Genomic DNA, 22,386 nt, shown 5'->3' with positions numbered 1-22,386 from the left:
AGAAGAAGAAGAAGAAGAAGAAGAAGAAGAAGAAGAAGAAGAAGAAGAAGAAGAAGAAGAAGAAGAAGAAGAAGAAGAAGAAGAAGAAGTAGTAGTTGGAAGGGACCTTGGAGGTCATCTAGTCCAACCCCCTGCTCAGGCAGGAAACCTTATACCATTTCAGGCAAATAGCTGTCCAGTCTCTTCTTAAAAACCTCCAAATGAATGACCGGCCGTCTGCAAGGAGTATAAATCCTCCCATTCCCGCCAGCCACCGTCCAGAGCCGAAGAAGCAAGAAACAAGGGTGGGGTGGGGGTGGCGGAAACCAAACAAACAAGAAAGTCCAGTTGCCTGGGGGGGGGGGAGAAGCACCTTTGGGATATCAAAATCAAACCTGTGTTCCCTTTTCGTCATTAGCTTTTGCTCATTTCTATGCTTTTGCAGACCCGACTCTTGATGATGTTGTCCTGGACGTCCCCAGGCATTGAGGTCATGCATTTTTATTGTATTTTAATTTTTGGAAGGTGGGAAAAGTTTCCTGGGTCCGGTGTGGTTGTTGTTGCTGTTGGTGGTGGTGTTTTGGAAGATGCGGGGGTGGGGGAATTGGGGGGGGGGGCTTCCTGCAGCAAAGAGCCCGAGGGAAAAGGGCCCGCTTGGCGTCCTCCCTTGAACCCGATCCTGAGCCGCCCGCGCAACGCCCTCGGAGGGGCGCAAGAGTTGCCCAAAGCCTCGCAACCCCAACTTCTCCGCTTGCAACAGTCGGGCATTTGCTACTACACAACCAGGACCGCCCCTCCTGCCCCCGCAAGGCGGGGTTGGCGGGTGGGAGGGGGGTTAGGATTTAAAAGGGGCCTTTGCGGGAAGCGGGGAGGCTGGCGGAGCAGCTGGAGGATCCCCTCGGCCAGGCTTGCAACCATGGAGGCGCCTCGGGTCGGGAACCCCTACCTGGAAGACCCCTTGCTCCGGCCTTACCTGAGAGCCCGCCTACCTGCCCAGGTGAGTCCCGAGGGAGGCGGGCGCAAGACGGGGCGGGGGGAGGGGGGGCTCGACGGTCGAGTAGGTGGTCTAGAAGACCTCGGAGGCCCCTCCCAGCCTGATGGTTCTAGTTCAGGGGTCTTCAAACTTGGCCCTTTTATGACTTGTGGACTTCAACGCCCAGAATTCCTCAGCCAGCTTTGCTGGCTGAGGAATTCTGGGGGTTGAAGTCCACAAGTCATAAAAGGGCCAAGTTTGAAGACCCCTGTATCTAGTTCTCTGCATCTCCGCTTGGGGAGGGGTCCCTATCTGTGCTTGCGGGGGTTGGGGGCCAAAAGCAGGAAGAGGAGAAAAGTAAAATACTGGGGGTGGGGTGGGGGGCCCTTCTTCGTTACTGGGACCAGAACAAAAGGTGCTTTTCTCACCTTAGCAGCCAAAGGGCGGCTTGGTTTCTCAGCCCCCCTTTCCAGCAGAGCTTGCCCCTTATCCATGGTCAAAGATTAAGAACTCCCGAGTCTTCCTCCCTTCCTGTCAGGGCCTTAAGCCATGAAAGAGGCGGTGCCTTTTTCCATTAACCTCTTGTGTAAGCGTGCCCTGCCTTCAAGCCTTCAAAGGTGTGCTACATCCAATTTTCTTCCCCCCTGCCAGCTGGTGTGCGGTTGAAAAATAGGACAGGACACTTTAAGCCAGGGGGGGCTCAGTGGGTTAGGACGCTGAGCTTGTCTATCAGAAGGTCAGCAGTTTGGCAGGTCGAATGACGAGTGCCGCGTAGCAGAGTGAGCGCCTGTTACTCGTCCCAGCTTCTGCCAGCCTAGCAGTTCGAAAGCACGTAAAAATGCAAGTAGAGAAATAGGGACCGCTACGGTGGGAAGGTAACAGCGTTCCGTGCGCCTTTGGCGTCTAGTCATGCCGGCCACATGACCACAGAGACGTCCTCGGACAAGCGCCGGCTCTTCGGCTTTGAGCACCGGCCCCTAGAGTCGGAAACGACTAGCACGCACGTGCGGGGGAACCTTTACCTTTACCTTAGGCAACCTTGGCTCTTTTATGACTCATGGACTTCAAGTTGAAGTCCACGAGTCATAAAAGAGCCAAGGTTGCCTACCCCTAGTTTAGACCATGCTGAGAAGGAAGGAAAACCAGCAGAAGAATATTAATCTGTAGGAAATGGTTGGGGACTTAATATGTTTGGGTTGCGGGGGGGGAAATAAATTGAGTTTCCATGAAAAGAGCTCCATCTCATTTTAGAGTTGTGATGGCAGAGTTGGGGTCACCTTTTTCCCGAAGTAGTCAGGAAGGAGTTTTAAACTTCAGCGTTTCCCCGGTTTGTTTTTTTAAATGCTACTGTAACTTTGAACACTCACTGATTCTCATTAAGTGAGGACTACCTTTGGAATGTACTCTGCTGTTTATGTGTAACTGCAACATCGACAAAAGAGGGGGAAATCTTTAAACAAACACCTTTGCACATATTGCTTATGTGAGGGAGATGGGCAATTAGGAAATAGGAGAATGGAACGGAATGATTACACGAGCATCCTGAACTCAGGAAACACAAATTTGGGGGGGGGGGGGGAAACCCAGCAATGATCCGATTCACTCATTAAATTATGGCAATAGAGTTGCAAAATTGATACAATACCATTGCAAACAAATGATTATACAAAAACATACTTCAACTTGTAGCAAGTACAAGTTAAGCAGCTGTGGTCCTTTTAATATTGCAGTTCACACCATTAGCCGTAATGGCTGAGGCTGTTTGGAGTTCTAGCTCAGCCACACTGAGGGAAGGACATTTTCCACCACCTTTACCTAATAATAACAATAACAATAACAGAGTTGGAAGGGACCTTGTAGGTCATCTAGTCCAACCCCCTGCCCAGGCAGGAAACCCTAGACCATTTCAGACAAACTGGTTGTCCAGTCTCTTCTTAAAAACTTCCAGTGTTGGAGCATCCACCACTTCTGGAGGCAGGTTGTTTATACATTGCAAACCAACCATTGTGAAGTCATTTATGTACAGCAAATGTCACACACTTTGTAATATTCCACCATAAGTAAATCATTCCTATCACCAGCAGCTCAAAGGTTGGCTCACTTTTTCCAAGGCCTTCGTAACTTTGAACTGTTGTTAAGCAAACAGTTAAAAGACGAGGCCTACCTGTGCATTTAAAGTATTGACACTCATTTAATCTATATTTGGTTTTTTTTTCCCCTCCGGATGCCCAAAGACAAATCGTGCGTTAGATTCCCGCTCAGGCTAAAGAGCTAAACAAGCTCTGGAGGCCTCGGGAGAATTTTTCAATTCCTGTGCTCCGACAGATGGACATATTTCCAATCCTGGATTGGAGACAGCTATCAGGACGTGGTGGCTCTGTGGGTTAGGACGCTGAGCTTGTCGATCAGAAGGTTGGCAGTTTGGCAGGTCGAATCCCGAGTGCCGCGTAGCAGAGTGAGCGCCTGTTACTCGTCCCAGCTTCTGCCAACCTAGCAGTTCCAAAGCACGTAAAAATGGAAGTAGAGAAATAGGGACCACTCCGGTGGGAAGGTAACAGCGTTCCGTGCGCCTTTGGCGTCTAGTCAGGCCGGCCACATGACCACGGAGACATCCTCGGACAAGCGCTGGCTCTTCGGCTATGAAACGGAGATGAGCACCGGCCCCTAGAGTCGGAAACGACTAGCACGCATGTGCGGGGGAACCTTTACCTTTTACTTTATCAGGAAAAGGAGCCAACAAAAGCTTTTGATTCATATATTCCTTTTTCAATGCTGTATTTTCATCAATTGTTTTACCCAAAAAAGGAGGATTAGAAAACAGTGAACTGAGCTTAAAACTGGGCTCAGATACAGTCTGAGTGTTCTTTAGGAAAGACCCTGAGAGGTGACCACAAACTTAGCTTATTTGAAGAAGCGACATCAGATGAAACTACTGGCCAAATACGAAAGAAATCAGCAGCCCTTCAACAAGGTTTCCTTTCTTCCTTTCAAAATTACTACCACCTCTTTGCGTTCCGTAATTATGCGTTGACCTCGTAGGTGTTCGTCGAGGTGAACGTTGACCTGGAACGGTTTGGAGCTCGTCTGAGAGATGAAATTGCCTTCTTGGGCCGCGAGTGCGAGCTAAACCCTCCTAGATTATTGCATTTTGATGCCTGGGGCCAGCGTGTGGACCAAGTGATCACCTGCCCAGCCTGGAAGAAGCTGAAGGACATCTCTGCTGAGGAGAGCCTTGTGGCTGAAGGTTATAAAAGGAGACATTCCTGTTGGAGGTACCGTCGTGGTGGACGGGAAGCCATGCAAAGCCATGTGAACTTGTTTGGGTATCTCCTGCATATTCTCAAATCCTGGCAAGGCTTAATGTTTGGTGGGTGTTTTGCTTAATAATAAAAATTGATGAAATCCACCAATTTAACTAGTAAAAAAGAAAAAAGAAAAGAAAAGACATAGAAAGACACGACTTCCTCATTCATTACAAGTACAATTTCAGTAACTTCAATAAATTATCAACCTCTCCGATATTTCAACCAGATATCTCTTCTTTCCTTATCTCTTGTCTATAAACCAGTTTTAAAAGCCTTGTCATTCAATCCCGATTAGCAAAAGTCCATTAAGAGTTACCAGAAACAAAAACATGTATCTTAATCAAATAATCCAACCATTTATGGATTTTGGCCTTTAGACCCTTAAAAATCAGCAGTCCCCAGCCTTTTGGGCACTGGTTCCATGGAAAACAATATTTCAACGGCCTGGGGGGGCAGGGGGGAGGGAAGGAGAGTGGTTTCATACATTGTCTGGATTTAACGCATGCACAGATGAAGCTTTGCTTGCTTGCATGGCCCGATTAGTAATGTACTGCAGAAAGATAGCGGTCCGTATCCCGGGTTTGGGGACCCAACTTTGAATAGTGTCCCGGAACTTGATTTCTTTTCGTTGTCTCACTCTCTTCTCAGAAGCTCCTTCGCATTTTAACACATCTTCATTGTAAATCTAAAATAAAAAGTTACACAAATCTAGTTTGTTATTGTAGATCCCTTTCAGTTATGAAGACGAGTCATTTTGATTTATAAATCCAGTATAACATCTTCTTTCCATCTCAATCTTGTCACCTGTCATTTTTAAGCCCGCATAAGAATGCAGTGCTGCAGCCTACTTCTGCCAGCAGTTCAGCAGTTTTGATTCTCACCTGGCTCATGTTGACTCAGCCCTCCAATCCTTCCGAGGTCGGTAAAATGAGGACCCAGACTGTTGGTTGGAGCAAGAGGCTGACTCTATAAAGCGCTTAGAGAGATCTGAAAAGCACTATGAAGCGGTATATAAGTCTAAGGGCTATTGCTATAAGATTCAGCCTCAGTCTGTTTTGTCCAGTAAAACCTGTTCTTCATCTATAATTTCTTTTAAATTCATTTTTTATAACAGCAGACAAAATTTTCACAGAGCGCTCCGGTCTACTACCCCAATAAACTGAACTGGTAATTGCTGTTTGGGTATTAAGAACATTCTGCAGTTTCCAGAAGTGATTAAGAGAGGCTGTATGCAAAGCCAATCTCCTTGTGAAGCTGACAAACCATGGCTTGAGTAAAGATGGCAATGCCTTGGCTCCCCGAGCACTAAGCCAACGGGAGTCTATTATGGTCTCCTGGTGGGGAGCTGCTACCTGGAATATGTGTGGGCGATCCCAGGTCCCCTCTTGGTTCAGAATTCCAGACAGGAATTCTGAGAGGCTGTTCCCTTCCTCATTTTGCTGCAGTCATGGGCTCTGCTCTCCGTGGTGTCTTCAGTTCACCACTGCTTCAGAATAGCCAAGTTGGAAGGGACCTTGGAGGTCTTCAACCCTCTGCTGGAGCAGGAGACCCTAGACATTTCAGACAAGTGGCTGTTTAGTCTCTTCTTAAAAGTCTTCAGTGATGGAGCACCCACAACTTCTGGGAGGCAGGTCATTCCATGGATCAATTGTTCTTGCTGTCCGGAAATTTCTCCTCGGTTCTAGGTTGCTTCTCTCCTTGATTGGTTTCTCTTTTCACAGTCGTGTACATCAGATTGCCAAGATGTATCTTTTTATGTCCTCTTCTGCTTCCTATGGATGCCCTCTAGCCATGACTGATGCAGCAGCAAAAGTCATCGAGGTAAGCCTTCAATGTTGCAAAGGGGGAACTGCTGGACTAAGTGACTCTTATTTAAAACCTCCCAGTGTTCTTAGTAACCTTTGCAAAAAATATCTCTCTCCTATCCCCTATCCCTCTGTCTTCATGCTAATAAATTGGAAAGTCCATCCATTTTGTACCGGTTGAATAGTCATAGCTCTTTCTGTCAACACTATCAAAAAAATTTCCCTGAAGGATAGTTGGATTCTGCCTCCCTCCCCCCAATATAACACTCTTGAGAATCTAGCTCCGAGTCTCAGAGAGTCAATAATTCGTCTCTGCTGAGTTCCATCAAGGCCTTGGTGATTCTCCTCCTCCTCCGAGCTTGCCTTAGGCCAGGACCGTTGAGAGCTGTGGGTGTGATACCTCTGGAGAAGCTCCCTTGCCTAACTTAGTTGCTCAGCGACGTTTGCCATGACCCCGTTTGGCAGCTGCCCTGCTGTGCCAGGATCCCTGACTCTTATGCTGCTTTCAATAGTAGATGCAAGCAGGTGCCCGATGGTGGTGACGATGGTGACCACCATGTACTTTTATTCCTCTTGCTTGTGTCATCCCTTCTCTTCTGGGGGTTGAAGGAGTCATTACGGAGTCTCTGCCTTTTGTCTCTCGCTTACCACTCCAACAGTCTTTAGGTATCCCAAAACCCCTGGAAGAAGCCTATGCTCATTTGACCTCCTGTGACCCCAAGACATTCTGGACCTCTGGCCAATGGATGACCGAACGCAAAGGCGGCTCTGACGTTGGTAAGGGGGGGTCCAACAGGGGAGACTCAATCCTTTCTTTCTAAAATATGCTGTTTAGCAAATACAACTTTATTTGGGCAGGCTTACTTGTTCAGTGGTCTCCGTTTAAGGAAGTTAAATTTGTGTGTTATGCCATTTTTCCAGGCACATTTTGTGTTTTTATGCTATTGTTTGAATTTTGTGCTTTATGCATGCTATAAACGCAGAATTAGGAAATCAGTATACTACAACTTGCACAATGGCTGTACAAGTTATCCTGTTGTAGAGCACTCCTCAGTCATATTTTATGGCAGATAAAATCAGATACCTTGCTCACAGAGAAGTTACCACACTACCTCTGATGAAACTGGAAACTTTACAAAACATCTTTGGAGGCAGATGAATTGTGCTGCAGAGCTAATTTAATCTTTAATAGCTAGAATGTTAAGTAAGGATTGACACTAATGAGAAAGTATTACATTTTTAAAATGCATTTGGATGTTTTAATGTTTCGGATCGTCTGGCTGTAACAAAAATGTGTTTGTTTGAGCAGGCACTATTCCTCTTGAAGTCCAGCCTACCTCACAGGGTTGTGCTGTGGAAAAAAGGAAGATCACCACGAACTCCTGAATGAAAAGCAGGATCGAAACTTAACTTATTCTTGCCCTGTTCACCGCCCTGAGTCCTTCGGGAGAAGGGCGGTATATAAATAAAATTATTATTACTATTATTATTATTATTATTATTATTATTATTATTATTATTATTATTATTATTATTATTAACTATCAATCGTTGGTCACTGGTATCTCAGTTCATCTTCCAGGGAAGATTCCCAGCAGCAAAAAATGTGGTGTTTATTATTATTATTATTATTATTATTATTTTTGCAGGAGGTGGAACAGAAACTGTTGCACGGGAATGTCCAGATGGCTCCTACAGCCTCCACGGTTTCAAATGGTTCACATCAGCCGCCGATTCAGACATGGCGCTGACCCTGGCAAGGATCGTGGGGCCTGATGGGCAGATAAAACAGGTCAGATTCCCAGCCCAGCCCAAAGAACATGAAACAGTAGCTTGCAAGTGGTTGTGCAGTTGGTAAATGTCCGAATTCCAGCTGCATTTATTTCATTCCTCCCAGACCACGTCTCAGGCTGGCATCTTTTGTGTGGCAGAGCTCCAGAGGCCTCTCTCTCTTCTACCTGAAGACATATGAGGACGGGAGGCTGAATGGCATAAAAATAGAGAGGCTGAAGGAGAAGCTGGGCACAAGGGCGCTGCCAACCGCAGAGCTGTTGCTGGATGGAGCGCGGGCACACCTGGTAGGCACCACGGTGGAACGAGTTTCTGCTCCTCAGTTCACTGAGAGGAGCGCAGGCAGGTGGCTGACTTTGAAAGGAGAGACTCAGCTAGTTGGAAGGGATCGTTTAGAGCCGTGTTTTTCTAACTTGACAACTTCTACATACGTAGGCTTCAATTCCCAGAATTCCGCAGCTAGCATACTGATTTATACCTAGCAGGTTTGACCTCTGGACGAAAAAAGCATTACGCCTTGAAGCATTCACAACAGACCATTGTGAACACTTCTGGGGAGTGGAAGAGTTACGCAGGGGAAGATCCTCACCTCTGGTGTCTGGCACGACTTACTTCAAATGATTTCTGTTGTTTTTAAAACTTTTAGCCGAAACAAAATGTCTGAGTTATGAGCAGTGGTTCAGAAAACATTAGACCTCAGTGCCCAGTAGATATGACTCTTCAGTGCATTCAGTAGGAAATTGTTGTGATTCAGGATCAGCCTGTGGGTTCGGCAGTTGGGTCCGACGACTCAGAGGAGGAGGACGGGGGTGTTGAAGAGCTTGCTGATGATGGCCTTGAGGCTCCGCAGAGCCCTCAGCCGGGCCCCTCCCACTTGGTCACGACGGAGACCCAGCTGTGTGAGCCTGACAGCGTGGATGAAGATGACCCACAGCTGGCCCTGTTCAAGGACGCCCGACGCAGGAGGCAGTCAATCAGGAGTAAACAGAGGAAGGCAATGGAGGCAGAGAGAGGCCACGCCCTGAACTGTATTTAAGGGGAATGTGTGGGAGGGCTGGTTTGCTGAAGGCAACCGCTTGGATAATTCCTGTTTCATAGCTCCTGTTTCATGGTTGGTGTCTTGTCTTGCTCTGTTTTATGTTAATAAATTTGGCAGGCTTTATTCCAGCCTCTTGCCGTTTGTAAAGGGGTTGTCCCTGCTTTTGCTGCAGGGCCGGTAGCAGGCTGGTACAGAACAGAAATGGTGATAGAACATGGTTTTAGTATCCTATGTTGCTCCAGAAAATTACTCCTTTGCTTGAATTGTGCGTACTCAGCTTCATGGTCCCTCTGAGCTGCAGACTTTATTAAAACTGAAAGCTTGGTTTGTAGGTCCAGTCCTTTGAATAAAGCTCTCTTTCTTGCTTTGTTCAAATTACTTGCTCTTCTCTTTCTCAGATCCTGAAAATGGTAGTTAAGAATTTTTGTTTTGTACATGTCCCAATGTTGCCCATTTAATTGTATCTAAGCTTTGAAGGGGGACCAAATGCAGTGGTTTGAAACTGTTTCTTGATGCTTTCAGATCTCTGCAGAAGGCAAGGGGATACCTTGCATTGCCAACATGTTGAACATCGCTAGGGTCTATAATGCTGTGTCTGCAGTGGCAAGTATGAGAAGGTGATTTTCAACCCTGAGAAGTAGAAGCAACTAGGAAAAACTGTATCTTGGCAAATTAGAAGCAATTCATTTCTTCTGTTATCTCAAGGATAATTAGGCAAACTTAAATTGGTGTGAACAATTGGAAAATGTAGTTTGGCATCTCCTAAATTTCAAATTGCTACAGATGTGGTGACATCACTTAAAAATGTTGGCCAACTTACTGAAGACCATAAAGGAATACTCGGGTATATTAAGCATTTCAACATCTTCACACACCTAGCTGCAGACTTTAAGCAAAAAGAATATGCCAAGAAAAATACCCATTTTGTTGTCCAATATTGGCAGCTCCTATGGTCTGTGTCAAGAGAAATGGAAGTATTTTTGCTACCTAGAGGGTGGATTGATAAAGAAACAGTAAAAATCTCTTAACATTTTTATTATATTAATGTTACATCCCTCCAGTGTATAAGGTTAGGTACTGATTCCCACGCTGTTATGACTTAGTTAAAGAATGACATTCAATTCTGGGAGATAGCAGAAATGAATTTTAAGCAGGAGAAAAGGCAACAGTTAATCCCTGTGACGGGCTTGATTTCCATCCGTAGAATTGTCGACCTGGCACGGGATTATGCCACCAAAAGGGAAGCCTTTGGGAAACCCCTGAAGGACCATCCTTTGCACATGCAAACTCTGGCACGGATGGAGGTGAGCACAAACCCTCTCGGGTCCCAATGTAAAGATTCCAGCACTTTCTCCTATTTCTGTTTGAAACCAAATGCCAGTGTAGGTAAAGTAACATACGATGGGAGAATGTAAAGAGCAGAACGAGTCATATAAGATTCAGAAAGCTTAATATGCTAGGGAAGGAGAGGCAGTTGGCTGTAGTGGTGAGGGCACAAGTCTAAAAACTGGAGGGTTGTGAGTTCCAGTCCTACCTTAGGTCCAAAGCCAGTGGGGTGACCTTGGGCCGGCCCTAGGAAGAAGCAGCAGTCAAGGGCAAATCACTTCCAAAAACCTTCCCGAGAAAACTGCAGAGATTTCTCCACTGCAGGGAACTTGCCACACACACACAGGGAAAATGTCATTCGCACTCGTAAACTATGGTTCGTAGTTTGCCATGTGATTATTGCTCTGGGTAATTATGCAGGGAGGGAGGAGGAGGAGGAGGAGGAGGAGGAGGTTGCCAGCCTCAAGGTGTCTTGCTCAGAGCAGCGGCCATCCCACCTGTGCAGGTGCAAGCCCAAGGAGCGTTCCTGCTGGTGATGGAGCTCGGGAGACTGCTTGGCCTGGAAGAAACAAAGACGGCGACGGAGCAGGAGAAGCACATGCTGAGGCTGCTCACTCCTCTCGCTAAACTTTACACTGCAAAGCAGGTCAGGCTGAGTTGGGTTCCATGGGCTGAGCGGTTTCCAAGACTGGCAAAGAGTGCATCTCTAGAGGGCCGTTCAGTCTAGGGATCGAGGAATCGTGAATCACCGCCAGCCCCTCTTCCCCTAACCGTCTTTCTTCAAAGGGGTCGGTTTTTGTCATAAGCTCCCGAGAGCGGATGCCTTGGAAGGGAATGGGCTTGTCAGAAGAGGGGCTTCCGGGATCATATTTGACTGGGCGGAAGACCACAAGCAGGCAGGCCCCTGAGTCCTCGAGCCACGGGGGCTGAGATGTCTTTAAAGATCAAATGCACAAAAGCAAAAATAGATTCTAACATTTAGGTATCTGGTGGGTTGGGTGGTTTGTCCTTCTCTCAGCCCGTCTTATTTGTCAGATGGGTAAACAAGTCAAGTTTGTGTTTCAGGCTGTTGCCGTGATTTCAGAAGGGCTGGAGTGTTTCGGAGGCCAGGGCTTCATGGAAGATACAGGCCTGCCTGTTTTGTTCCGGGATAGCCAGGTAAAAAGCACTGGACATTTTCATTTTTTTTTTTACGCCTTCTCTTTATTTCTTGCAGTCTGCTGCTATTTTAGGGAGAAGAAATAGGAAGACAACTCTGCACCTTAGTTCCTTCGTTTCACTTTTGCTTCCTGACATAAGCTTTGTTAATCGCAGACTTCTGAGATCATGAAGAAAAGGAGGAAAAGTAATTCAGGCCTCTGAATACTCAGAAAGTTCTTTCTTAAAGAAATAAAAAGTCTGAAAAACAAAGAAATAAAAAGAAACTGAATATTTGCCTTTGAAGACATAGCAGTGGTATTCCACAACACTTGGGGATGTTCCAAGTGTATTTGGAAAACAGATTCACCTACAAAAGAAAATTTTAAAAAGCAACATTTCTAAGGTCATTACTGAGAACTGATTTATTTTCAAGCGATTCTAGTGAGAATAACACATTAAAGTGCAGAATATTCATTCACAGAAATGTGAAAATACCTTATTCTAGAGTGTTTATGGTGCTAGACCCAGAAAACCATGGGAACTTTGGACTGTTGTCCTCGGTCAGCCCAACTTACTCCTCCAGGTTGTCCCTCTGGCATCTGCTTCTCAAGCTCTGCCTCTCTTTCCCACCAGGTGCTACCAATCTGGGAGGGAACTACTAACATCCTGTGCCTGGATGTTCTGCGCTGCATTCTCAAGAGCCAAGGAAAAGCGCTGGATGTCTTTTTCTCCACTGCCCAGGTAAGCTTTCTGCAGACACCAAGAAACGAGTTTGTCACACCACCGATAAATGTTAACATTTGAGAGGCACCTAGTAGGAGCAACAGGCTCAGTCAGCCTCGTGTAAAATTAAGGCGGCATTTTTTGGCGTTGACCTGCTGCCATTGCCGCTTCGGAACTCAGTTTGCCGTAGTTTGCAGTTTATTTCATCTTGTTCTTAGTCGAGCATTTAATTATAGTTCCTTCAGTGGGGGAGTCTGAGAGAAAAAGGAGGTGCAATGTGCATTTTACAGAAGCTTTAGAAAGCCCAGGGACGTAGCGCCAACCAGGTTAACAGGCTGGATTAAATTATAAGATTGTTCATCATCGCCCATTGGTCTTTTAAGTAGCACAATCAAAATTTACTGCCACTATTGACATCAGTTGTCCCACCCAATAATTTTGAGGTATGTAACCCTCAAAAGACCAATGCAGTCCTTAGCCGGAATAAAGGTCGACTCTCTTCTCTGGTTCACAGATGCTTGCCTAACCACTTCATTCTGAGGTGCCACTAATCTTATCCTTATTTTTTTTGCAACAGTCTTGGGGGAATAGAGAATCCTATCTTCAGAGAAGTAGCAGTTGAGTAATTTCTTCTGCTAGCCCGAGGTAATTTGAGTTATTGTGTGCCTTTGTTCTGTGACTCGGGGGTTTCCTTGCAGGCCAAATTGGAGGCAGCTACCGGACGGTCCGAACTGCAAACGTCTGTGCAAATAATTCAGAATAATCTGCAAAAAGTCAAGCAGTTTGTTTCAAGAATGGAGTCGAGGGGAGAAGCCGAGTGGCAGCTTGCAGCGAGAGACTTTGCCTATAGTCTGGCTTGGATCTATGAAGGTAATTGCTCACCGCAAAAATCATCTCCAATTGTTGAATGCTGTTCAGAAAGACTTTCAATTGATAATCCTCTAACCCAGCATTCAGGGTTTGCATGCAATGCTTAAAAAAAGAGGATTCTCTTGTTGGAGTGATGGAACAGACAGAAAAGTAACAGCCTCAAGTTCTGTAACTGTTGGCAAGCAGGCTAATTAAGAGAAAAACTGGCATGCGTTACGTGCAGCACTGAAGACGGCAGTGCTGTGCTAGTTAGAAATATAAAAACACCAAATTTAACAGTACAAAACTGAATTGATCAGGGAGGCAGGGAAACCCACCGATTTTGAACTTGGATCAAACTTAACATCAATAAAATTAGCCTTGTCTTCTATAAATGGGATCTGAAGTGGTGTCCTGTTTTTGTGCATTTATTTAACCTGTTGGGGATTCTTTTCTAATTCCACAGCTCATGCTGTGAACTGTTCTCCTACAATCAAGTTTGGCAGTGGCTAAAAAAACAAGCAGGAATCTTTTCTTTAGGAGAAAAGGGTTCCCAGAATGCTGCTAATGAGGATTAATAGGATGACTTTAAAAGGAGCTTCCAATTTGTTGCCCACAATAAAGAGTTCTCCAAGGGGTCAAGTGCTGAGACGATTTCGGGTTACAGGGCAGATCTCATTAGGAAGCCAATCAGAAATGTTAACGGACTGTGCATTTATTTCTCGCAGGAGTCCTTCTGCTGGAGCACGCCGCCAGGGATGGTGCATCGGCCACAAATATCTACGCTGCTCAGAGGTACCCATTAAATCTAATACCAAAGCAAAGACCGAGAGGTTGGGGGCTGCTGGGGTACCCCATAATTGGTTTACAGCAGCTCAAAATGGTCAGCTTTGTTTATCCAGTTTTCTGATATATATCAGAAGCGCAATAATTTTTTTAAAAGAACAAAATGCACTATTATTCGCTGTCCAGTTGTCTCCATTTGGTCACTATAGTTCACATTCTTGTACCAATTTAAAGAGTTTCAAAAATGAAATGGGGGAAAAAAACTGAGCCATGTTGAGATAGACGGGGTCCGAGACTGGGAAATGCCACTTTAATTTGGAAGACAGAAGGCTTTTTCTCCTACTTTCCGCAGGTGGTGCCAGCGGGACGTCTGCCTGGTGGACAGAGAAGGGAAGGCTGGCTCCTACGGTTCTAGAGCAGCTTCTCTGGATCAATCTTTGGTTTATGATGGGTATTCTTCTCGGAGAGGAAAACTCTAGCAAAGCAGTGAAAGAAGCCATTTGGTGACGGAGACGACCTGGATGAGAAGTGTGTACATGTGTGCCTTGACTTAGCGTGAGAATCAAGGTTACTGAGCCCAGAGCTGATACAAGAATTTGTGGGCTCCAGAGGAAACCCACGCTTCTAGCTAATTGGGGAATGTGATTTATGGCTGTTAATTGGAGGAGGGAATTGTCCTTTAATACTATGTGCCTAGGGGAGGGGAATTCATTTTTTGGCTTCGATTATGTAAGTGCCGATATTATGCTACTCAAATAAAAGATCCTTTAAGGTAAACCATGCCTCAAAGTTCTTTTGAAGAGTTCCATCTGTCGGAACCATGACATTAACGATGTTCCACTTTTTTTTTCATGAAGATCCACTGTTGATTTCCTTTTCAGAGGCGAGTTCCTGCATTCCTTTTATCTAGACATCAACCAGGAAAACTTCGATAAATATTTCCCGTGGTGAGCTGTTGCCGATGAAGCCAAGTTCCAAATTAACTGGAATTACTTGCAGACATAGATAGCGGGGGATGAAAGTTCTGCTTGCAGGGACTTGCTTTTAAATTTTTTACTGAGCTGATGGGAAATGGATGCCTCTGTTTAGCGACGGCTAGTACAGCTTTCAACTTAGAAGGGGATGCATCCAAAGTATCAATGGATAGCTATCGTAATGGTTGAGTTACCGACACAAAGTATAAGAGCAAAAATGAGAGGAACAGCTGCCCAAAAATACCTGACTAGCTAGTGTTGAGCACAGGATGCAGAACAGCTTCGCTTTTCCAATGTTTTTATAAGGAAAACAAAATAAGTACCAAGGACAATTTTTCCCAAAAAGAATATTGCTCTAAAACAGCTAAAAGCAACCAACGCAAAATTGCTAGGCTAAATTACGAATTGGGTCACAAACGTTGTATGCCAGCATGAAGCACAACTTTTCTTGCGAATGTTCAGTCTTTCATTATACCCCCTTTCTCATGTGCAAGCCCTTGGTTGCCATCTACTCATCCGGGAGCTAGCTGGCGTGTTGGTTCTCGCAGCAGTGACAGTGGGCAGCACACAAAGTTTAAAACCGTCATAACAAGAGATGCCCCAGTTACACAATACCCCCACGCCCCCCAAACAAAAGCCACATCCCCGGCAGAACTCCTCCAATTGCCTGGCTCCAGCAGTAGTTCCACTTCAATGGCTTACCGTCGTCGTCTTTCAGCCAGGTAAGAGTTCCTGGTAATTGGAAATCCAGAAAAACTGGAAATGTTGATTGCATTCCTCTTTGTGGAATTCCAAATGACTGCAGGGTTTCGGCATGCAAATCTTTGCCAGACCCGCACATTCATAAGAAGTCTCACCCAAGTGTGTACGGGGAACCAGCTGAGTAGAGGAGGAAGCCAAGGAAGGTTTTAAACAATATGAGGACTTGCCAGATAGAACAAATGGGGGGAAAGGGCCAGAAAGAGTTCTTGAGTTTATTAATGTGAATTGTATCGCTTGAGAAACCCAACTATGGAAAGTATGGTTAGCACAATTGACTGGGAACACTGTCAAAGTGAGGCTGTGGTGTCATTATACAGGACATATCATTGTCTCTTCACAAATGAGGATTGTAGTGTTTTTGGCTGTCACAGTGCCTTTTCAAACCACATCCATCCAGCATTCTCAGGAAACTGACTCAAATCCTCCCCAGCCTTCAGTCACAAAGAAGGGAGACCAAATTTTTAAATTCCGCAAACTTTGCAAGGAAGAACACTAATAGGGACCATTAACTGAATCCCACTAAAGATTTACTAACTTGTTCCGGAACTGGAAATGCAGTGGACTCTGGTCTAGGTTTCAAGCAATATAAGGAATATTTCCTTACAGCTATCTAGGAGAATATATTTGCCTGGTTAGCTTTAAAATGTGATGGCCTTGAAATTAAGGGAAGACTGAAACCTCCAGACCTGACCCATTTCAGCAGGAAGAAATAACAAGCGCAACCTTGGGGCAGATAAAAATTAGGAAGTAGCTCAACAATTGTTCCTGTGTGCAAACTCTAAAGTTTATTTCACTTTCATTTATCTATGGAATCATTCTAGAGTACTTAAGACTACATCTGACGAAAAACGAAAAAGTCGCTTTGCTCCTCTTTAGAAGTTCTATGCGCGCGCACGCACACACTTTCACACAGAGCCGGGTTTCCTGCTTCACATCCAATGGGAGGAAGTTTGAATAAAAAAAGTGCTCCATTGATTCAAAAGACTAAGAGCTGCAATCGTTTATTCACACTGTACATCACAGACCCCCCCCCAAACCCGTATTGGAACCACTTGGCACCTGTTGCTAACCACTGACCTTCTTTCCGCCCTGTTTGTACCATAAAAATCACACTGGCTCAGCGCGTCCCGCAATACCGTCCCCCTTTATTATTATTTGTTTGTTGTTTGTTTTAAAATGTCTCGCTGCATACCAGTTGCATTGGGAAAGCATTAGCCAGCGTTCAGTATGTCACTTCAACAACCTGTTTCCACATTCCCAACCTGGAACTGTACACCTCTGCCGATTTTCCCAAGAGCGTTCCATTCCTTATGAGAAGGGGAAAAAAAACGCTAAAATTTTGTACTGGTTCGCCCAGGTGGAAGAAGACAAGGAGTGCCAAGACATTACACCCCGTCTGCGTTAAGGAGGCAGCGCCCTCGGGCTTTGCATTCCTGGAATTTGGATCCTTATTTTTCAATATTCTCCCCTGTATTAATTTTCTTCCTTTACAACATTCGTGTCTTTCGCTTTTATGTTTTCACCTTGGCAACAGGTTGACTATAAGCCAGTCTAGTTTATTACAGCACAAACGCTTAGGATAGCTTAGCTGTTGTGTTTCTTGTTCCTTCGATTACGTAGCTTGCTCTCTATTCGTGCCAGGATTGTGAGCTTGTTTGTGGCAGTTCTGGGTGTGTGGGGACCTCCCACCCCGCTACTCAAGGACAGCGTGTCGATCTGTATCGTGTGAAAACTAACGTTGCAGAGGTGGTGTATGGAAGGTGTTTGAAGTGTGGTGACGCAGAAAGGAAGGAATTGCATGTACCGATCTAAGCAGATGAGGACAAAAAAAAAGAAGAAGATAATTGATTCTGGGTGGATTCAGGCAACTTATCACAGATTATAAACGCTCTGCTATAATTCTTCCTCCCATTCCGAAACCATAAACCGAGCGTATTTTATTGAGAGTGGGGGGGGGGGGGGGAGATACAAAACTTAGGAAAAAAAAAAGGAGGACTCTATCGAAAGCTAATTTAACTAATTTAGCAGGAGGAAAACAGTTCTGGCCAAGTCATCTCTTTTCCCCAACGCCTCGTTTTGGAGGCACCAGCAAACCCACCTTTTCTAACCGGCTCTAGAGCAAAGTAAAACCATCCCAACTCTTAGCTTTACGGGGTTTGTTTTGTGAATAGGACACCTCAGTGCTACGCGGCCGCCTGACCTCGCACGGAGCCTACTACCCAGCGCAGTGAAGCGGCTCTGCTTTCTGTGTAAACTAGGTTTAAAATGGGGGGGAGGAGGGGGGCCAAGGAGAGGCCTTTTAAAAAGCTATCTTCGAGCCTAGGCACCGATTCCTTTACAAAATAAAAACAAAAGCGGATGTACAGAATTTTACATGGGGGGGGAAGGTGTGTGTGTGTGTTTGTGTGTGTGTGTGTGTGTGTGTGTGTGTGTGTGTGTGTGTGTGTGTCGGTTTGAAGCCACCCCTTCCCATCTGGCCTCCCTCAAAGCAAGCGGGCATCTTCTTAGCCAGGCGACCCGGGCTCCTCTGCCCTCGGCCACAGAGGGGTGCCCAGTGTGGAGATCGGCAACCCGCCCCTCGCGCTCCGGGAACAATCCAGCCCGCCCTTGAGGGCCGAGAGGGGGAAAGAGTCCTTTGGAGAAGGCCGTTTCCGTTTTTCTTCTAGCAGCAGCAACAACTCTCCAAACAGCAAGGGGCTGCTGGCAAGTCAGGGGAGTGACTGAAAGCTCTAGTCCTAATGCTACAGGTAGTCACAATCTCTCTGGCAATTCGCCTTCCTCTCTCCTCGCTCAGGGAGGACGGCCGGCCGGCCTGCGGTGGTGCAATTCGACGGCAGGGCGGGGCGACTCCCCGCTAGAACCCCTTTCGCCGTTTTCCTGCAAACTCCACACTAAATTTACATGGGAAGGATGGAAAGGGAAGGAGTAGTTAACGGTGGGGGAGGGGGGGAGGACTGCTCTGCCAGGACCTATCTACCCATCATCCTCTCCCCTCTGAGCAGTAACCTGTACTTCCAAGCTCGAAGTGCCTAGCTCCTCCGATCCTACCAGCTTCAGTCCACCGGGAATTGGGGTGTCTTCCTCAAGGGACAAAGACAGCTTTGTCTCCTCCCAGCTTTTCTTCCAGGCCGGAGCCTCAGTTTGAGGTGGCAGCAATGGGTTTGTCCAGTTCGAGGTCAAGGCTGGAGCTACTGGGGTGCAAGCTGCTGTAGCAGGTTTTGCAGACCCGGCTGGGTTCGAAAAGCTGTTGGCTGGGGACCGGCGCCTTCTGGTTACAGCAGCTGGAGCAAAAGACATTGCCGCAATTCCTTCGGTCAGAAAATGGGAAGAAAAAAAAAACACGAGCGTGAGTTTGCAAGGCAGAAACGCCGACTCCGAAACAAGAGCGAGCAGCACGGTTTCATCAGGCAGACAGGAGCCCTCCTTGACAAGGGAACAACCCCAGGAGCAGAGGTCGGAGTTCCTTCCCCCCTTCAGGGATGGGTCAGGAGCAGAAGGGGTGAACAAAAAAAGCCTATTGCATAAATCCCCTTTTGAGTCATCCAAATGTCTGGGCTGGTTGCAATGGGACTCAGACGATTGCCCAACAAAAACGCCTACCGATCCCGGTGACAGCAAGCAAGGCACGTTGCCCGAGAGGTTGTCAGGACTCGGAGGGATTCAACTGTAGCCCCGCCGAGGCTTCAGCACCCGGAAAATGTGAAATCTGCCAGGGCCATGCAAAGTCGCACAGCAAGCCGCAAGGGAAAAACAAGACGCGGTTCCACGCGTTGTGAGCGATGCAGCAGCTGACGGACTGGCCAGTGGTCAATCGGCAGGGGCCTTCGAGCACCTGCACCTGGCCTGGGTCACCAGAAGCAATGAGAGGGCAACTCTGGGATGCTAGAGAAAAGGATGTAACAGAACCAGTCTCCCCCACCTCCCTTCGATTGAAACTTCAATACTTGGCTGTGGTTTTGTTTATGTGATCTGTGATCTAATCGCAAGCACCAGGGAAGCCTTTTAACAAACCAAACCCAACCCTGACACCCGTTGTAGCAGCCTTCAAACATCAAGCTGAAATCTTTCTATTGGGAAAGTCAAACCAGGCTGGGGTAAGCGATTCCAAAGCTTTTCTTATGGACTCAAAACAGGCCCTGGGATTAGAAAGAAAAGCAAAAAAAAAACAAAAACCAGAAAACAAAAAACAAGAACAGCAGGAGTGGAACTTTAGTAAAAGGGAAAGAAAATCAGGATCCGAAGCTAAAGCCGTCCTACAACAACTCTTTGGTTAAAGCAGCATCGCAGATCAGGTATCACGGCAGAATCTCCTGCTGTGGGACGAGAGCCTATTTCGGAGATGTTCTGAAAAACAGGGGCCGTTTATGAAATTCTACCTGGGTATGTCTCAAAATTAAGGGACGCGGTGGCTCAGTGGGTTAGGACGCTGAGCTTGTCGATCAGAAGGTCGGCAGTTTGGCGGGTCAAATCCCAAGGGCCACGTAACAGAGCGAGTGCCTGTTACGCGTCCCAGCTTCTGCCAACCTAGCAGTTCGAAAGCACATAAAAATGCAAGTAGAAAAATAGGGACCACTACGGTGGGAAGGTAACAGCGTTCCGTGCGCCTTTGGCGTCTAGTCATGCCAGCCACATGACCACGGAGACGTCCTCGGACAAGCGCTGGCTCTTTGGCTTTGAAACGGAGATGAGCTCTGGCCCCTAGAGTCGGAAACGACTAGCACGCACATGCAGGGGAACCTTTACCTTTACTTATGTCTCAAAAATATCACATTGCCCTCAATATCACATTGCCAAAATCCTAAAGTTGACTGTTGGGACTGATAGAAGAGACGGAGTCCCTGGTAATCCACGTGACTAGCAAAAGGTGAACCTATGGACAACGCTGCATTGTCTTCCAAGCATTAAGTTTTTAACCTACACTTTATCCCTTGCTGTTAAAGCTTTTATTGGCTTTTAGATTTAGATTTGGGGTGCGTTTGCGTGTGTGTGTGATTGTCCCAAGAACTGTGAGCTACCATCAGTCGTCGCCCATGATACCAAGAAGACCAAGTCCGAAATAATCTGCTGATGGAGCAGTGTACACGAACCAGTTGCTGTTGCAAGGGAAACGTTTTGCAGCAAGAGCTTGGCAGTGTTCAGCGTTAAAACAAAAAGCCGGGGATTCGGCTGTTTGCGCTTTATGACTTCTGGGAAAAGGAAGTGCGGGGGGGGGGGGGGGAGAAGGGCAACTGTTAGTGGGGAGAGGTGATCGGAGAAATGCAGACAAGACAAGAGAGGCTGATGCAAATGCTCACCAAGTCTGATCAACACATTCGGGGTCCCTGCAGGAAGGGGAGAAAAAGCTCAGAGCAGACACTAAATCAGAGAAGTTCAAAAAAGTACCACTGAGGTCTTTGGTGTTTTGACCTAGAGTGGGGGAATGTGCGGCTCGCCCTATGTTGCAAGCTGCAGGTCCCGGCAACCTCAGTCGGCATCGCCAACAATGAGGGCTTTAAATGTTTGAAAGGCTTCGGCTTCGCAACTTGCCCGAGAGTGGCATTATATGGTCTTTAAAAAAAAAACGATCACTTCTCCGTGCGTGCGTTATAAGGAAAGACTCTCCGCTGCGAGCTGTGGGGAACACATTCAGGTCAAAGACTCTTACACATCTGCGTTGTCCATCCACCGAGGCTGCCGGCTGTACCTCTGCGTGACTGAGCTCGCCTCTTTCCAGTTGAGAGGCGTGGCAAGGACTCATGCAGAAACACAAGGGGTCCCAGTGAGAAGAGTTTATCTTGTAACTAGGATTTGTTCTTTAACTAGCCTGTGGAATCCAGAGTCTAAGAAGACTTCGTGAGCTTTTGAAATCAGGATGTACGGCAAATTCTCGTTACAGATCCACCAAGGAGTCCAGAGCCCTGGACACTAGGAACAGTTGCTAAGGCCACTAGAGTAAATGTTGGCCAAAACTATTGAGACAAACCAACCCAACTGCTCAGGATGCAATACAGAAATCCAGAGAGACAGACTAGGAAGGTCTGTCCAATTAACAGCTCAGTAAAAAAAATAAAAAATAAGGAAACGTAAGGGCTTCCTCCCAACCGATGCCTTTCGACTTAAAAAAAATAAATAAAGACAAATCCCGCCAGATTCATCAACTAGAGATCCAGGAAGGCTTTAGCTCCACCTTTCCTTCAATCACGAGCCAAACGAGCTGCTTCAGGCGTGCTACTTCCAGCCCCGGGCCTGCCTTTGCAACGTGGAGACCAAACACAGATCTCCGTTATTGCAGGGAGCTGAACCTATTTCCAATATATAGGCCCTCTGAGCATTTGAAAGGGTGGCTCTATCGACGGAAAAGGGTTACGCTTTTATTCAGAAGCCAGAAAGGCAGGAAAACAGATTAGATGAGGAAAGTGACAAAGAGCTAAATCATTTATTTTCCTATCAGGAGAGCCGCTGCTGCTGGGGATGGTGGAAGCGTGGGAAAGGAACATCTGTCTGTGGCCCTACGTGCTGAACAGCTGGACGACTGGCTAGGGAGCTGCTCCAACGGGGAAGGAGCTCGGCCAGGGGTGGAAAGGCTTAGTGGGCACTGCAAAGGGCTGTCTTGGTGACAACAAGGCCGGCACAGCGTTGGGAGGCACAATACCTGCAGTGGTGTTTTCTGCTGACCAGCCAGAAGACACTGTCACAGCCGTAACAGTGCGCAGCCAGGTGATCGGGGAGCCACCGTGTCACCTACAAAGACAAATGTAACCCCGACAGGTAAGCATCAAAGCAACGAGAAAACAGCGGGAAAAACGAACTTGATTTGAGAAGCTGCAGCTTTGGGGAGAGAGGAGAGAAGAGGGTGAGGAGGAGGAGGAGAAGAAAACATTGGAAGAGAAATCCCAAACCCGGCTGACTCGGCCACCGAGAAAGCCCATCAGACGCTCGCTTGCTTCCCTCTGAG

General features: G+C 46.7%; 2 protein-coding genes across 3 annotated transcripts in view; one reads left to right on the top strand and one right to left on the bottom strand.

Moving 5' to 3' along the window:
• The first annotated feature begins 850 nt into the window (after window positions 1-850).
• LOC310646856 (acyl-CoA dehydrogenase family member 11-like) lies at window positions 851-14,458 on the top strand. The gene is made up of 14 exons (XM_083373621.1): window positions 851-976; window positions 3,992-4,224; window positions 5,979-6,078; window positions 6,722-6,839; window positions 7,712-7,854; window positions 7,994-8,140; window positions 9,415-9,509; window positions 10,097-10,196; window positions 10,724-10,864; window positions 11,284-11,376; window positions 11,992-12,099; window positions 12,780-12,951; window positions 13,659-13,725; window positions 14,069-14,458. The coding sequence occupies exons 1-14, from the start codon at window positions 896-898 to the stop codon at window positions 14,193-14,195; spliced, it is 1,725 nt and encodes a 574-aa protein (XP_083229747.1). The 5' UTR covers window positions 851-895; the 3' UTR covers window positions 14,196-14,458.
• Window positions 14,459-16,437: 1,979 nt separating this feature from the next.
• Window positions 16,438-22,386, bottom strand: part of MTMR3 (myotubularin related protein 3) — a 44,019-nt gene continuing 38,070 nt past the window's right edge. For both annotated transcript variants that reach the window (XM_083373522.1, XM_083373523.1), the window contains 3 exons: window positions 22,084-22,172; window positions 20,747-20,773; window positions 16,438-18,760 (listed from right to left, as the gene is read on the bottom strand). In XM_083373522.1, the coding sequence (XP_083229648.1) occupies window positions 18,589-18,760; window positions 20,747-20,773; window positions 22,084-22,172 (288 nt within the window). In that variant the 3' untranslated portion in view covers window positions 16,438-18,588. The remainder of the gene's footprint in view (window positions 18,761-20,746; window positions 20,774-22,083; window positions 22,173-22,386) is intronic.

The sequence above is a fragment of the Vipera ursinii genome, assembly GCF_947247035.1.
Source record: "Vipera ursinii genome assembly, chromosome: 14".
NCBI classification, from domain to species: Eukaryota; Metazoa; Chordata; class Lepidosauria; order Squamata; family Viperidae; genus Vipera; species Vipera ursinii.
This window is presented reverse-complemented; position numbering and strand designations above follow the sequence as displayed.

Bases quoted from the DNA above. Each gene is read 5' to 3' on its own strand.
- LOC310646856 (XM_083373621.1), top strand. From the start codon at position 896: ATGGAGGCGCCTCGGGTCGGGAACCCCTACCTGGAAGACCCCTTGCTC. The intron at 977-3,991 runs GTGAGTCCCGAG...TTGACCTCGTAG, and splicing joins GAGCCCGCCTACCTGCCCAG to GTGTTCGTCGAGGTGAACGT. The intron at 6,079-6,721 runs GTAAGCCTTCAA...CCACTCCAACAG, and splicing joins CAGCAGCAAAAGTCATCGAG to TCTTTAGGTATCCCAAAACC.